Source organism: Myripristis murdjan, chromosome 7 (assembly GCF_902150065.1).
Source record: "Myripristis murdjan chromosome 7, fMyrMur1.1, whole genome shotgun sequence".
NCBI lineage: Eukaryota > Metazoa > Chordata > Actinopteri > Holocentriformes > Holocentridae > Myripristis > Myripristis murdjan.
The window spans coordinates 2,925,041-2,941,682 of record NC_043986.1 but is presented as its reverse complement, the minus strand read 5'-3'; the positions used below and the strand labels follow the sequence as shown (position 1 = coordinate 2,941,682).

Here is a 16,642-nt window from a genome sequence, read left to right as displayed (position 1 = left end):
TTCCAGATGTGGTTGGACGTGTAAATCTCCTTCATCTCCACCTCAGTGTCCACGTAGCAGTGATTCACAAAGTTCACATAGGCCACCTTCACCTGGACAGACAGACAGAGAGACAGAGAGAGAGAGAGAGACAGACAGACAGACAGACAGACAGACAGGGGTGAGACAGCTGTTAGTTTAATTACTGGAGTTCACCTTAACTTCATCCTCCATAAAGACAGAGTTGTCACATGGGGTAGCAGTGGATGAAAATACAGTGGTGGAAAAAAGTTTTGGGACCCCCCATGTATTTGTGAAATATTGCATTAAGAATCATTCTTAGGTCTTCAAGTGCAATTTCTTTGAGTCCAGTCACAGCCAAAATACTAAACAAATCCTTAAAAAGCCATTAAAAACTTCAAATTGATTGGTTCCATAAAAATACATAAGAAATTTGGAGTATTGTGTCATTTTGGTACCAGTGATGAAGGAGGTTCTTTTCATTAAAAGACATAATTTTTGTTGCCAAGCTTGGTGTCTATATAAAGCCAGCACATCTGAAAGTTCTTCAGACACAAAAATGGCTAAAACAAGGAACCTAACGCAGGAAACACACCTGAAGATAAAGATTACACTGTCAACTATTTAGTTTGCTTAGTTTTTCTTGTAAACAATAAACAAAAAAATATCATTTGTATTTGTTTGTATCTGCCTAATGCAGCCACACCTTTTGAAACACAAGAAAGATTTTTCCACAAATATTTCATGATAATATTTGAGATTGTGAGATTGTGTAAAATTTTAAGGGTGTCTGAAAGCTTTTTTCCACCGCTGTATTTACATACACCATGTTTATGCAGAACACACACACACACACACACACACACACACACACACACCTCGGTGATGCAGTCCTCGTGCGTCACCACTCTGACCACGTCCTCCAGCGGCAGCAGCGACGTACATTTGATTTCAGTGTAAACGTTCTTCCCCTCCGCACAGGCCGCCAGCAGCTCCACCAGAGAGATGTGATACCTGAGAGAGAGAGAGGGAGAGAGAGAGAGAGAGAGAGAGAGACAGAGAGAATAAGAAGAACCACAACTGTCACTGTAAACGACTGAGGATATTACTCATGAAATAATAGCGTCAGTGTCTGTGCTGACTGTGGTTACCGTTTGAAGAACAATTACAAGGTTGCCACGGTTACCTGAGCGGGCTGCTCTCGCCGACGCCCTCCCTGCTCTCCGCCATCAGCTCCAGCATGGTGGCGAAGGAGGTCTTGTCATTATAGAAGACGACCACATCCTCACCTGCGTTCGTCAACTGGGAACAAAAAGGTGAAATGAAGGGAGGAGACAGAAAAGAGAAGAAAACGTCAAGAAATAACCGCCACCAACAGCAAACAGCTGACTAACTTCAATACAAAATTTGATTGATTTCTTGGCCATGAGAACATTGCCAAAACATTCCCTTAGGATTTCAAATCGAATCTCTTCCTCATTTAGTGGTGGCTAAAAAAAACGATCATATCCACTGATGAGTATTATCGGTGGAGCTCCGCAGGGCGGCGTGCTGGGCCTTCTTCTCTTCTACACCGTCTACACCACAGGTGTCAAACTCGTGCCATGGAGGGCCAAGAGGCTGCAGGTTTCCATTCCAACCAACAACTCCACCAGGTGATTTCACTGATTAGTCCCGCCTCTCTGTTTGGAGGTAGGGTGATCAGTGAAATCATCTGGTGGAGTTTTTGGTTGGAATGAAAACCTGCAGCCTCTTGGCCCTCCATGGCACGAGTTTGACACCCCTGGTCTACACCCACACACCAACCCACTGCACAAGTACAGTCATACAGACAGACACCACCATAATCTAATCAAGTAATCCTTGACCCAAGACTGGACTGTTTAATTAATTCACGAAAAGTTCACCAGAAGATTTTGCGCTAACCAAAGGTACACAAACATCATCAGTGGCGAGAACACAAAACAAGAACCCCATCAGCCCCACTGCCTCCTCCTCACCTCGGTCATGATCATGTCCTGGCACTTCTTGACGTACTTGCCCTCGGCCTTGATGATGGTGTGCAGGAAGTTGAGGTACTGGACGTGGCGGCCGTGCGTGGCCAGGCAGTGGATGAAGTGCTGCAGGACGCCCTCGGAGATCTCGCTGCACAGCTGGTAGTTGTTACTGAAGATGTGCTGCACCGTCTCCGCCTCCAGCAGCTGTGGGGAGGAGGCGCATATCAGTGTTTTTTTTAACTGTACCTTCACATCGGGAGTGGTTGTTTCGAAATCAGCAGCTTCTCCACCCAAAGATCAGTTCGGATGGGACAAAACAAGCAGGCTGAGATCACCAAGAAAGGGTGGCCTCGACTCACTTCCAATCAGGCCTTCATTTGCATTTGAGTAAGCAACCAACCAACCAGAACAACTCACTGTTTCCCTCTAAACATTATTTATTTTATGGTTTATTTGATGGGGACGATACAATGTTCAAACAAACTGAAAACAGCCATCCAATGCAAGTATCAACCCAATGGAAATGACAAATGGCAGAGAGGTGTAGGGGAGGGGTTGAGGTTCTGGTATGGATGGGCAGATGGACACATGGACAGACGAGTGGTTTCTCACCCCGGGGTTGAGGAAGAGGTTGAGGTTCTTGTGCAGCAGAGCCTGGTTCTCCTGGTTCCCCATGCAGAACTTCTGCAGGAACAGATGTGTGTAGCGGATGATCTCCTGCATCTTCACATCGTTCTGCAGACAGACAGAGAGAGAGAGAGAGAGAGAGAGAGAGAGAGAGAGAGAGAGAGAGAGAGAGAGGGGGGAGAGAGGAGAGAGAGAGGGGAGAGAGAGAGAGAGAGAGAGAGAGAGAGAGAGAGAGAGAGAGAGAGAGAGAGAGAGAGAGACAGAGACAGAGAGGGAGAGAGGAAATTTAGCATTTGAAGGAATCTGTATCTGTGGCTCCACTGTAATGAAGTGCTTTGAGAGGGACATGAAATCTTCACTTCCACCCACCCTGGACCAACACCAATTTGCCTAGAGAGCCAGCCGGTCAACAGAAGATGCCATCAACCCGGCTCTCCACGCTGCACTGACTCACCTGGAGCACCTGGGGACATACGTGCGGTTGCTGTTCGTGGATTTTAGCGCCGCGCTCAACACGATCATCCCCAGCAGAATGGTGACCAAACTGTTCGACCTGGGTGTCAGTCAGCACACATGCAGATGGATGAAGGACTTTTTAACAAACCGACCACAGTCCCGACCCTGTCTCTCAGCACTGGAGCTCCGCAGGGCTCCGTGCTGGGCCCTCCTGTCTTCTCCATCACCTATACTCACGCCTGCGCACCAACCCACAGCACAAACACAGTCATAAAGTTTGCAGACGACACCACAGTGGTAGGACTGATGCACAGTGGTGATCAACATGGTGCTCCATCAACAGCCTGGCGCTCAACTAGGGCCGGGCGATATAGCCTTAAAATAATACCGCCATATTTCAGGGTAATCTGCGGTGCTGTCCCTGCTCTGTTGAAACTCACTTCCTGCTGAGGTTGGCCCGCAGCACAGAACATCACAGCCACTTTCGCTTGAGGACAAACACAGAACCCGATGTCCACGCCGGGCCACAAACATCACCGAGGACTCATCTCACCCAGGCAACCACCTTTTCACTCTGCCGGCCTCTGGGAGGCGCTACAGGTCTATCATCACCCACAATTTTCTACCCGAGCGCCATCAAAGAACTAAACTCTGCTAAATAACTCAGCGTCAGGCTTGTCTTTATCTCCCACCAACATGCAAAACATCTGACCTGACGTGACCTGGTCTGAACTATCTATAGAAGAATGTACTGTGACTATTTTATCATTCATATTTATCCTTCTTACTTTACACACATACATACATTTTTTTTACTGTTTATTTCCTAATTGTTTTTTTTTTGTTTTTTTTTTCTTTTCTTTTTTTTTTTTGTCCAGTTCTGGTCTCTTTTCTTGAATGTTTCTGTTCAGTGAGACTTTCTACATTTCAGAGGAAATCTTGTACTTTCCCCTGCACTACATTTATCTGACAGCTGGAGCTCTAGTTCCTGTGCAGGAGAGGCTTTTCCATGCAGAACATCAGATGAGCTGCTGTTAGAGAGGAAACCAGCCGACAGGACATGGAGCTGCAGCAATAAAATACTTCTTACAGGTTCATGCAGCGATAATTTAACTGTCTGAAAGCCAAAATCTACTCTGTTTACACTGCTATACTTACTCTATACTGACTCTATTTAGGAAAAAAGAGTGAAATCCAGGCACTCAAGTGAATTAATAGGTTTAAAAGGCCTTTAATTAATAGGGCTTAATCATTAAAACCACCGACATGTTTCGGATATGCGGCCTTTCTCAAGAATGGGAAGACAAAAGGAGGAAGTTATAGACATATGTCCACACCCATAGGTGGGAGGGCTGAAAAACAAATTCTAACATCTGTCCTACTTATATTCAGAAAATAATGGAAGCAAGTGAGTAAAAAAACAAATGATATACTCTGACTAACATAAACAAAACATTCATTAGAGATAAGAAGAGAGGTCAAAATCCTCATTAAGGCCTGGGTGACTGGTTGCCTTAACATGGTATTGCCATGTTTAATTCAGTAAGAGAGAGACGGGGGGGCAGGGAACAGAGAGGGGACGACCTGCAGCAAACGGCCGGGGCTCGGATTCGAACCCGGGACGCTACGGTCAGGACTCAGCCGTGACCGGCGGTGCGCGCTCTACCAGGTGAGTCACCTTGGCCCCTGTGGTAAAGCATCTGTAACCTGTGTGAAGCTGTCTGACCTGGTCGTAGGAGACCTGCAGCAGGTCCAACATGACTTTATGAGCGCCCATGTTCTTCAGCAGCCTCTGCTGCTTCTTCCAAACGCCGCTGCTGCACATCTTATTCAGCCGCTCCAGGATCTGCACAGGACACATTAGATCATTAGAGTGGACAGGCAAAATGACCACACATGATATTATCTCAGACTCACGGGAGCTAAATTGCAGGAGCTGCAGATTTTTGATAAAAGAAAATGTATGACAGCACGTTGTAATAAAGTGACTTTGTGTTTCAGAGACGCCATGACCTACAAACTGTATGGACTGTATGTTTGCACTTGGAGGGAAAGGGAGCATCGTTCTGACCTCTTTGACTTTCTGGTAGTTCTCGCTGCTCTTCTCCAGTTTGTCCTTCTTGGGCGTCATTTCCTCTGACGCCCCCTGCAGGACAGACACAGCAAGAATCACACAAACATCCATTGCATGTCATACTGTTTACAGATTTCCTGCAGCTTTAATACGGCGACATTAAGCAACGAGACACTCAAAACTCTCTCAGCTGGTCAGAAATCTCTGGAAATCAGGCCATCAAGTAGCTTAATGCTCATTTAAGTGGAGAGATAATGCTTTTTTTAAATTAACTTTTGTTAAATCAATCAAGTCATTAGGAACAAATTCTTTTTTACAACAGCGGCCTGGCAGTGTTCAATAAGTGAAAAATATTGAATCAGTAGTAATGAGAAAGGTGAATGCCATTTGGCTTCACCTCTGCACTTCCTGTCCTTCGTCATGCCAGAAAAACTGCACTTTGGATTTTTTTTTTTTTTTGCCTTTCGACCGAGGCGACCGTGTCATTCCTCCTCACCTCTCCTTTCTCCTTCTTGTCTTTCTTGTCCTTTTTGCCCTCTCCTCCTCCGGCGCTCTTCTTCTCCACCCACAGCTCCGACTTCTCCACCAGCATCCGCAGTCGATCCAGATCCGCCTTGATCAGCTTGTAGTTCTCCACGTCCTGAGCCGAGATCAGCAGCTGGACCTGCAGGCGTTTCACAAAACCAGCAAACACTGTCTTCAGCTCAGCCGAGGGTTTAAACCAGGGGTCACCAATCATGTGCCATGGAGGGCCGAGAGGCTGCAGGTTTTCATTCCAACCAAGACCTCCACCAGGTGATTTCACTGATTAGCTCCTCCTTTCTGATACAAGGTGAGGTGATCAGTGAAATCACCTGGTGGAGGTCTTGGTTGGAATGAAAACCTGCAGCCTCTCGGCCCTCCATGGCACATGATTGGTGACCCCTGGTTTAAACCGAACCCCCAGCGCTGCGGGCGGACGACAGTCGACTGGCTTTGGACTTCAGAATCCACAGGATGAATTAAAAATGTATATTCATATTTTCCAGCTACACACAAGGTTTTCTTCGTTAAGGGAAATTTGACTTTTTGGAGGAACAATGTTAAACTAAAGAATTTTTAACCCTAACCCCCCTGGTTTCCATGACGGCAGATGCTTGTTTTTGCTTTGTTTTTGGTTTTCTGAGTTGTTCTGTTTTTTTTTTTTTATCATAAATTTGTCACTTTATCATCTCAGATATTTTGAACTTAAAAAATTTAAGTCACAATTTGAATCATAAATTTAGCACTTAAATCTCAGAGAATTTCTGAGATTTTTATTCCAAATCTGACTTATTTTCTCGTAAATTTAAAACTTTAATCTCAGAAATAATGAGTTTTTCCTTGGATTATTACTCTGCCCCTGGCTCTGTTTTTTCCCCCCTAATCTGCCGTCGTACCTGAACGCAGCGTTCACACCACAGAACACAAGACACATTACCTGCATTACTATTTACCACCACTGGGTGTCACTAAAATGTCTTGTAAAAATCAAGAACTTCTTATTTAGGACTTCATCATGCACATAAAATAACACAAGATAAATGCAATTTTTTTTCCAAAACTGCAGTTTGAAATTTGACAAATTACACCAAAAGTTAATGACAGTTTTCCAAAGCCAGTATGTTGTGAAATAGATAGAAATAGATATTATTATTACAGTGAGAGAGAGTGAGGGATAGACGTGTGTGTGTGTGTGTGTGTGTGTGTGTGTGTGTGTGTGTGTGTGTGTGTGTGTGTGTGTGTGTGTGTGTGTGTGCACCTGTTTGAAGGTGTGCAGGACCTCCTGTCTCTGGCTGAAATGTTTGAACAGCAGCTGCAGAGCTCCAGACACCAGAGGAGGATAGTCGTGCATCGTCAGGTGGATCAGAACCCGCAGGAACATCCGGCCGCCCTCGTCATCCACCTCCAGGATGCTGTTCCCCTTCCTGCACACACACACACACACACACACACACACACACACACACACACAAAACACAATGTCAAGTGTGGAAGCAAGTAATTACATCGACTCATGTTGCTGTCCTTGTGACAAACTGTGTTTCCATTCCCACAGAGGAGAAGAGGAATCTGCTGTCTCTTTGTTTCTCGCTGTTATTTCTCATTCCTCACCTTCAAGGAATCTGGTTTGAAACCTCGTTTGAAACCTCGTCCTTTTAGAATAACGTGGAAAACACCACAACATTTTAAATCACACATTTTTGCTGCCACTGAAGCAGATTTTTACACCTGAACTTTGATTGCTGCTGAGGTAAAAACAGTGTGACGGTGTTGAACGCACCCGACTCCGAACATGGCCTCGGCCTGCTCCCCGATGTGCTGCAGGTTGAGCGCGGCTGCAGAGGGTCGAAACAGAGACATATTAATAACCAACAGGAGCGACACTGGATCCAGGTCTAAACTGATGACACGGACTGAATGACCTGATGGAGTCTGTGACCACCTGTCAGTAGGTAAGCCACTGAAATGTATTAGTATAGCACTACAGGTGTGACACAGTGCTTGACAAGGGCATTACAAAACATACAGAGAAAATACAGAGACATCAATGACCACCTGAGGCGTGCAAGAGATGAAAATATAGAACATATGAAGAACACGGTACATAAAAATTATAAATATGGACACCCGTGCATAAGATACACATAAAAACACACAAACAGATAAACGCAAACCACTGACAAAAAGTCGATGAAAAATATTTTGACCAGTCGGGTTGATTCTAGCATTTCTGAGAGCGGAAGATGTTTTTGACAAAAGTTTGATTTAATTCATCAACAAGCCACTCAGCCACTGCCCTGCTCTGGTTTGACTGTTTTTAGTTTGAATTTACTTAAATCAACTTTTTAAATTTTAAATTTTATCATCCATCTTCTCGAGCTGTTAGCCAGTGTTAGCTGACATGCTATGACCTCTCTGGCTCTGGCACAGCTTGATGATGTCATTAACGTTCATCCCGCCTTGCACCGGTGCTGAGCGGCTCAGTTTTTCAACCGAGAAATCACAGACCCGGTGAATCACTGGGATTATTTTTCTGAAACAGAACGTGGGATTCACGTTTCTGGAACCAGGCTGAGGTTCACAATTTGTTTACGTCCCGTGTTCCTCCAGCAGCCACAAGGGGGCAGCAAACACGGGCTGATGTAAACAGGAAAACATTCTTACTGATGCAAAATAATGTTTTGCAAATATCTGTCGTGCAGGAAATGCATTCAACATGTTTATTAGACCTCAAGGATGCAAATGACGCATTTTGGTGAGAAATTTTGAATGCAAATAAAAATCCAGTTTGTTTTCTGGGATAACCTCACCGCTAACCACAATACACACACAACACCAGAGATTAGGAATTACAGATTAATCTGGTTTCTACCTCTTCTTTCCGTGGTGACGGGAACGTCTGGCAGCGATGAGGAAGACAATAACACACACTTTTAACATAGTAACAGTGTGTGTGTGTGTGTGTGTGTGTGTGTGTGAAAAATGTCCTTTTAAATGACACTACAAAAACATAAACTCAATGCCACAGTTTAGTATAACATGGTTTATAAAGTCACCATTCTCTCAGGGATTACAGGTTAATCTGATTTCTACCTGTTGTTTCCGTGGTGACGGGAACATCTGGCAGCAACAGGGCAAAGAGCAACACACACTATTATCATACACTGTAGTGTGTGTGTGTGTGAGTGTGCACTACACTAAGACAAACAAAAATACCAAAGTTTAGTGTGACACAGTTTCTACATTTCTTCCAGAATTACAGATTAATCTGATTTCTATCTGTTGTTTCCGTGGTGACGGGAACATCTGGCAGCAACAAGGCAAAGGATAATACACAAGTTTATCATAAACTGGTGTCCGTGTGTTTGTGAAAATATCCTTCTATAATAATAAACTTTAGTATAACATAATTTCTAAAGTCAGCATTCCTTCAGGAATTACACATTAATCTGGTTTCTACCTGTTGTTTCCGTGGTAACGGGGACATCTGGCAGCAACAGGGCAAAGAACAACACACACTTTTATCATGCACTGGAGTGTGTGTATGTATTTGTGGAAAATGTCCCCTTTCATGACACTATAATAATATAAACTCAATGCCACAGTTTAGTGGAACAGATTCTAAAGTCACTGTTCCCTCAAGAACTACAGATTAATCTGGTTTCTACCTGTTGTTTCCGCGGTGACGGGGACGTCTGGTAGCAATGGGGCAAAGAAATAACACATATTTTTATCATATACAAGAGTGTGTGTGTGTGTGTGTTTGTGAAAAATGTCCTCTTAATTAATATTAATTAATTAATATTTATTATTTATTTATTAATATTAATATTAAAGTTTAGTTTAACATTTCTAAAGTCACCATTAACTCAGGAATTACAGATTAATTTGGTTTCTACCTGTTGTTTCCATGGTGACGGGGACGTCTGGCAGCAACAGGGCAAAGAATAATACACACTTTTATCATGTACTGGAGTGTGTGTGTATGTGTGTGTTTGTTGTGAAAGATGTCCTCTTACAATATTAAAGTTTAGTTTGACATTTCTAAAGTCACCATTAACTCAGGAATTACAGATTAATCTGCTTTCTACCTGTTGTTTCCGTGGTGACGGGGTCGTCTGATAGCAACAGGGCAAAGAATAATACACACTTTTATCACACACTGTAGTGTGTATTTTGGGAAAAAAAATGTCCTCTTACACGACAGAGAGAGAGATGAGATGATAACATAACCTCATACCAGTTTAGTGTAACACAGATTACAAATTCTCAAATTACAGATGAATCTGATTTCTACCTGTTGTTTCCGTGGTGACGGGCACATCTGGCAGCAATGAGGCAAAGGATAACATACAAGTTTATCATGCACTGTTGTGTCTGTGTGTGTCTGTGTGTGTGTGTGTGTGTGTGTGTGTGTGTGTACCTGCTTGCTCCATGTTGGTGGTGGCGTCGGCGTCGGCCATGGGATAAACATCCACAAACTCTTTTTTAAAGACGGAGAGCAGGAAGGAGAGACGATAATCCAGACGTACGTTCAGGATGAACTGAGGAGGAGGAGGAAGAGGAAGAGAGGGAGGAAGAAGAAGAGGAGGAGGAGGAGGAGGAGGAAGAGGAGGAGGAGGAGGAGGAGGAGGAGGAAGGTTCAGTTCAGATGAAAGTGAAATATTAAACTTTTTTCAGCTCAAAATCTCCAACTAATCAGAGTCTCCTCTCAGTCTGTGTTCAGTATGAACTCTTCCTGTCTGTTTGTGGGCGTGTCTTGTGGGCGGGGCCAGCAGCTACAGAGCAGGGAGGTTCATTATTCTAAATAAAGTTTACTTTAGTGCGTATCACGTCTAGATTAAATAATGTTTAATTTAGTAGTTTCATCAGGTATGTGAAACATCTTTTATTTTCTAGGGTTAATAAAGATTAAGGATATATTATAGTAAATTACCTGTGATAGTGACAGTAGTTTTAGTTTAAATAAAATGTATTTTATTTGATGTACCTGTAGTGTCTTCAGCGTCTTATCTAGTTTAAATAAAGTTTACTGTTTAGTATTTGAACCTGCAGTATCTCCAGTATCTTCAGCTTGGTGTCCATCACCGTCAGGTCCATCTTGTCGATGCTGTCTTTACTGGCTCTCTGTCCGTCAAGCACAAGCCCCGCCCCCAGCCCCGCCCCTCGGCCCACCGCTCCGCCAAATATGGACTGCTTCCTGTTGAGGACCATGGTGGACATCATCTGGCCCATCCCGTGGATCGAGCGCTTCACGTTCTTCCCTTCAGAGACACAGCGAGAGGCAGAGACGGGAAACAAAAAACCATAAAGAAAATATTTACATCATTTATTTTTATAATCTATTATTTTTGATTCCATCTTTCATCCAGGAGCAGAGCCGGGTTACGTACCCGATCCGTCGTCGTGGAACATCAGTCCTGTGTGAGCGGGGTTGGGAATACAGTCGATGATGCCCAGCAGAGTCCTGGTGAGTCGGAGCAGCTCGAAGAAACTGTAGAAACCAAAGTAGATCAGATGGCGAGCAAGACTCACCACCTGGAGAGAGAGAGAGAGAGAGATGGAGAGAGAGGGAAATACAATCAAGTCAGTGATGGGTGTAAAACTTTTTGCAGGGATTATTTTTACAGCCTGAAATCATGTACAGTGTAATTATTTTGTAATTACAGGATAATTACAGAGGTATTAAAACCAAATTCTGGTTACAAAGAGGTTACAGTTTTGTAATAATGAGGCACTTCCTGAGTAGTTATGGTGTAACTCTTTTGTAGTTTTGGGTTAACAAGCATCACTTTATTTTACAGGAAACCAACCATTAGGTAACAAGCAACAAGACCTCCAGAAATTACCCTGCATTCATGTTTCGTGGTCTGTCATCAATACAACGATAGTCACATCATAATAATCACTTAAATTATTATTACAAAATTGTCACCTATTAAGTCCCCAGAATTTGGTTTTATTATCCTGTAATTACTTTATTTGTACCCCATCATTTTCTTGTCTGTGTGATGTTTGGTGTTTGAAGCCACAGAAACCATGATTCGCTTTTCGGGCCATTCAGTCAAACGGGGGCGTGGCCGTGGGCGGGGCATAGCTAAAAAAGCCACACAACTTCTCAATGGGTTAGGGTAACACCCCAAAACTTTGATGGTTTGCTCTGGGCTGAGGAACACAAACTAATGATGAGATGTTTCCAAGAATCCAAGAATCCCAAGAAGCTTCTTCCATTCTCCATCCAAGAACCGAAGAACAGTTCCTCAGAAGTGAAGAAGCTTCTTGGATCAGAAGTGAAACGTCCTCAAGAATCTACAAACAGTCCAGCTGACCTCGATTCAGCTCTATGTGAAGAACCATGATCTGGATGACTGAGAACCTACACAGACATCGGCATATTAACTTCCCACACTGGTCATGCCACGCCCACTTCCTCACAGGCCACACCCACTGCCTTTTTTTTTCAAAGGGGGCCTTGTAAGGTGTCCTCTGGATCAGCGTGTAGCTGTCAGCAAGTTGGTTGATTTTCTACAACTACAACTTCTTCTTCCACCCTGATATCACTGGTGAAAACATCTGCAAACTCACTCCCTGGAGCTCCTTGCTTCCAGAGTGACAGGGCAAAGAAAATAAATAACTATCTTCATTGTTGTGCTGCATACAATGGAAAAGTGGCTTTAGAGGGATAATGTGCCATTCTCTAGGAACAGAGGAAACAACCTCCCTCCTCTGCACAACAAGAGAAGAAGAGGAGAGTTTGGCCCGACCTCATACGTGAGCTTGTTCTTCTCCTCGTTGTGGAAGGGCAGCTCGTCGATCAGCACGTTGTTCAGGTACTCCTCCATGAACGCCATGGTGCTGGAGAAACGGTTCTTCTTGTTGTCTCTGCTGTCGTCCATGTTGGAGTCGTAACTGAGGATCAGAAACACAACAAACTTTACAGACTGCACCGTTAAGAGTTACCTGCCTTCTCTGCCAAAAAAAAAAAAACTGAATTGGTTTGGCTCCAGATTCTTGGAACCAAAGTGCAAACTGAGGAACCAGTCCACGTTTTGACCAGCTGAGAACAAACTTCTCCATTAGGAAGCCAATCCATATTTGGTGGAAATGCAAAGAACACTCCAAAATTTGGCGCAGAACAGAGCCGGTTCTTCGTCGGTGGAAAAGGGGGATGTCTCCAAGTTATTTTAATCAAAATTATCACATGGTGTCTCAAGCAATCACCAACTTATGACCGAGCATCTACAAAAGTCATGTAACCTGTTTACTGCAGCATCACATCTAGATTACATTAAATTAAATTAGATTATACAGAATGAACATAACAGGATTCATCAGGGAGAAAGACAAACAGAACATGGGCCCAAACATAGAACATGAAATTAGTAATGAAATGAAGACTCTTCATGACGATGAAGAGTTTGAACAACAAAGCAAACAGAAACATACAGAAAGAGTTCAGGAGTTTCTGCATCAGATATTAGAAAGAGATAAAACTGGGATAGGTATTTCTTTAGCATGTAAACATGACATGAAACTTGTTCTTAATCCCACAGCTGTTGCTCTGTCTGTGTCTTGAGAAAGTTCTCTGATCTCTGAGGGGAATGCGTTAAAGTGTGACGCCTGAACAGGGACTTGAACCCGGGACCCTCAGATTAAAAGTCTGATGCTCTACCGACTGAGCTATCCAGGCTCTGCAGGACAAAAAATCTGATGATAATCCGCTCAGCCCAAAACAGTGTCTGTCAGCGTTAATCCTGAAATTCACAGCAACCAGGATTACAAAGTCACAAATCTAGGAGAGAAAAATCTTGGATATTCTCCGAAATTTAAGTGGAAAATTTATAAGAAAAACTGTTCATGACAAAAAAACACCCTGTAAATTTTTGACATCATGAGAAATTGAAAATTTGTTTGTTGAACTGGGACACTGGATTCTCTGTCTGCGTCTTGAGAAGGTTCCCTGATCTCTGAGGGGAAAGTGTTTGTGTCTGTCAGCGTTAATCCTGAAATTCACAGCCACCAGGATTACTGGTTTTCATCAGTGAAAACTTACGACATAACAACAACTAGCTATGAAAACATGACATTAGAGGACAAGTTATCACATGAAAGTCGCAAATTTAATTTAATTTATCACAAAATTTTTATGAGAAAAAAATCTTTAAAAAATTCTCAGAATATAAAGTCAAAAAATTCTGGGTAAAAACTCAAAAATTCTGAGAGTAAAGTTGTAAATTCATGAGAAAAAACATTTATGAAAAAAAAATCTGACTAATCTTCTGAGATTACAAAGCCACAAATTTACAAGAAAAAAATCTTGAAAATTTGGAGGTTATAAAGTCATAAATTTATGAGGAAAAACAGATTCATGAGAAAAAAACTCTAAAATTCTGAGATTACAAAGTCACAAATCTAGGAGAGACAAATCTTGGATATTCTCTGAAATTTAAGTGATAAATTTATGAGAAAAACTCTTTCTGACAAAATACCCTCTAAAATTCTGATGTCATGAGAAAAAATCTCAGAAACCCCTGGACTGGGACACTGGATTATTTTAGCATAGAAAAATGAGATGATTTCATTCCTTAATCCCACAGCTGTCTCTCTGTATGCGTCTTGAGAAAGTTCCCTGATCCCTGAGGGGAAAGGGTTAAAGTTTGACGCCTGAACAGGGACTTGAACCCTGGACCCTCAGATTAAAAGTCTGATGCTCTACTGACTGAGCTATCCAGGCTCTGGAGGGCAAAAAATCTGACGATAATCTGCTCGGCCAATCACAGACTCTGTCAGTGTTAATCCTTTAATACACAGCCACCAGGATTACTGGTTTTCATCAGTGAAAACTTGCTAGCTGAAAAATATGACTGCAGAGGAGAATTTATCATATGAAAGTCGCAAATTAATGAGAAATTATATCTGAGATTTAAGTGGTAAATGTACGAGAAAAAAAACTCAAACTCTGAGATTAAAGTTGTAAATTCATCAGAAGAACTCACTCAAATTTATGATTTAAAAAAAATCTCTGAGAAATTTTCAGAGATTATAAAGCCACAAATTTACAAGAAAAAAAAGTCTTTAACATTTTGAGGTTCTAAAGTCATACATTTATGAGAAAACACATTTATGAGACAAAAAAACTCTAGAATTCTGAGATTACAAAGTCACAAATCCAGGGGAGAAAAATCTTGGATATTCTCTGAAATTTAAGTGGAAAATTTATAAGAAAAACTCTTTATGGCAAAAAAAAAAAATACCCTGTAAAATTCTGAGATTATGAGAAATTGTGAGTTTGTTTGTTGAACTGGGACACTGGATTATTTTAGCATAGAAAGATGAGATGATTTCATTCCTTAATCCCATAGCTGTCTCTCTGACTGCGTCTTGAGAAAGTTCCCTGATCTCTGAGGAGAAAGTGTTAAAAGTTTGTCGCCTGAACAGGGACTTGAACCCTGGACCCTCAGATTAAAAGTCTGATGCTCTACCGACTGAGCTATCCAGGCTATGCTGGAGAAAAAATCTGATGATAATCTGCTTGGCCAATCACAGACTCTGTCAGTGTTAATCCTGTAATTCACAGCCACCAGGATTACTGGTTTTCATCAGTGAAAGCTTGCTAGCTAAAAAATATGATTGCAAAGGAGAATTTATCACATGAAAGTCGCAAATTAACGAGAAATTATATCTGAGATTAAAGTTGTAAATTCATGAGAAAAACTCACTCAAATTTATGATTTAAAAAAATTCTCTGAGAACTCTTCAGAGATTATGAAGCCACAAATTTACAAGAAAAAATATTGAAAATTCTGAGGTTCTAAAGTCATAAATTTATGAGAAAAAGACATTTATGAGAAAAAAAAAAACTCTAAAATTCTGAGATTCCAAAGTCACAAATGTAAAGAGAAAAATCTTGGATATTCTCTGAAATTTAAGTGGAAATTTTATGAGAAAACTCTTTATGACAAAAAACACCCTGTAAAACTCTAACATTGTGAGAAATTGTTTGTTTGTTTGTTTGTTGAACTGGGAAACTGGATTATTTTAGCATAGAAAAATGAGATAATTTTCATTCCTTAATCTCATACCTGTCTCTCTGTCTGTGTCTTGAGTAAATTCCCTGATCCCTGAGGGGAAAGGGTTAAAGTATGACGCCTGAACAGGGACTTGAACCCTGGACCCTCAGATTAAAAGTCTGATGCTCTACCGACTGAGCTATCCAGGCTCTGTTGAAGCAAAAATAATCTGATAATCTGCTCGGTCAAACACAGCCTCTGTCAGGGTTAAATCCATAATTCACAGCCACCAGGATTACTGTTTTTTTTTTTGTTTTGTTTTTTTTCTTTAAGTCATAAATTTATGAGAAAAACAGATTCATGAGAAAAAACTCTAAAATTCTGAGATTACAAAGTCACAAATCTAGGAGAGAAAAATCTGAAAATATTCTCTGAAATTTAGGTGGTAAATTTATGAGAAAAACTATGACAAAAAAAACCCTCTGAAATTCTGAGAAAAAATCTGAGAAGTTCTGAGTTTGTTTGTTGAACTGGGACACTGGATTATTTTAGCATAAAAAAATGAGATGATTTCATTCCTTAATCCCATAGCTGTCTCTCTGTCTGTGTCTTGAGAAAGTTCCCTGATCTCTGAGGGGAAAGGGTTAAAGTTTGTCGCCTGAACAGGGACTTGAACCCTGGACCCTCAGATTAAAAGTCTGATGCTCTACCGACTGAGCTATCCAGGCTCTGCAGGGCAAAAAATCTGATGATAATCTCGGGGCGGTAAAAAATAGCTTCTGTCAGCATTAATCCCGTAATTCAAAGCCACCAGGATTACTGGTTCATTTTTGTCAGCAAAAACTAACAAAATAACAAAAACTAGCAGTGAAAAATATGACTGCGTACTAGAATTTATGAGATTAAAGTAAGAAATTTACAAGAAGAAAAATCTCAGATATTCTCTGAGATTTATG

General features: G+C 41.8%; 1 protein-coding gene and 5 non-coding genes across 7 annotated transcripts in view; all 6 read right to left on the bottom strand.

Moving 5' to 3' along the window:
* Window positions 1–16,642, bottom strand: part of itpr3 (inositol 1,4,5-trisphosphate receptor, type 3) — a 91,961-nt gene that overhangs the window by 23,500 nt on the left and 51,819 nt on the right. Inside the window, exons 21-35 of one of the 2 annotated variants that reach the window (XM_030055315.1) lie at window positions 12,441–12,585; window positions 11,070–11,214; window positions 10,726–10,940; window positions 10,100–10,220; window positions 7,457–7,511; window positions 6,935–7,100; window positions 5,651–5,818; window positions 5,152–5,226; window positions 4,807–4,926; window positions 3,079–3,177; window positions 2,610–2,732; window positions 2,001–2,201; window positions 1,187–1,302; window positions 879–1,014; window positions 1–92 (exon numbers count right to left, since the gene is read on the bottom strand). The exon at window positions 1–92 is cut by the window's left edge and continues 34 nt beyond it. In XM_030055315.1, the coding sequence (XP_029911175.1) occupies window positions 1–92; window positions 879–1,014; window positions 1,187–1,302; window positions 2,001–2,201; window positions 2,610–2,732; window positions 3,079–3,177; window positions 4,807–4,926; window positions 5,152–5,226; window positions 5,651–5,818; window positions 6,935–7,100; window positions 7,457–7,511; window positions 10,100–10,220; window positions 10,726–10,940; window positions 11,070–11,214; window positions 12,441–12,585 (1,977 nt within the window). The remainder of the gene's footprint in view (window positions 93–878; window positions 1,015–1,186; window positions 1,303–2,000; window positions 2,202–2,609; window positions 2,733–3,078; window positions 3,178–4,806; window positions 4,927–5,151; window positions 5,227–5,650; window positions 5,819–6,934; window positions 7,101–7,456; window positions 7,512–10,099; window positions 10,221–10,725; window positions 10,941–11,069; window positions 11,215–12,440; window positions 12,586–16,642) is intronic. The other variant, XM_030055316.1, reaches the window with a different exon arrangement.
* Window positions 13,294–13,366, bottom strand: trnak-uuu (transfer RNA lysine (anticodon UUU)). Its single transcript has one exon. It is a non-coding gene; the product is annotated as a tRNA-Lys (tRNA).
* On the bottom strand, window positions 14,338–14,410 carry trnak-uuu (transfer RNA lysine (anticodon UUU)). The gene has a single exon. It is a non-coding gene; the product is annotated as a tRNA-Lys (tRNA).
* Window positions 15,104–15,176, bottom strand: trnak-uuu (transfer RNA lysine (anticodon UUU)). The gene has a single exon. It is a non-coding gene; the product is annotated as a tRNA-Lys (tRNA).
* Window positions 15,823–15,895, bottom strand: trnak-uuu (transfer RNA lysine (anticodon UUU)). The gene has a single exon. It is a non-coding gene; the product is annotated as a tRNA-Lys (tRNA).
* On the bottom strand, window positions 16,342–16,414 carry trnak-uuu (transfer RNA lysine (anticodon UUU)). Its single transcript has one exon. It is a non-coding gene; the product is annotated as a tRNA-Lys (tRNA).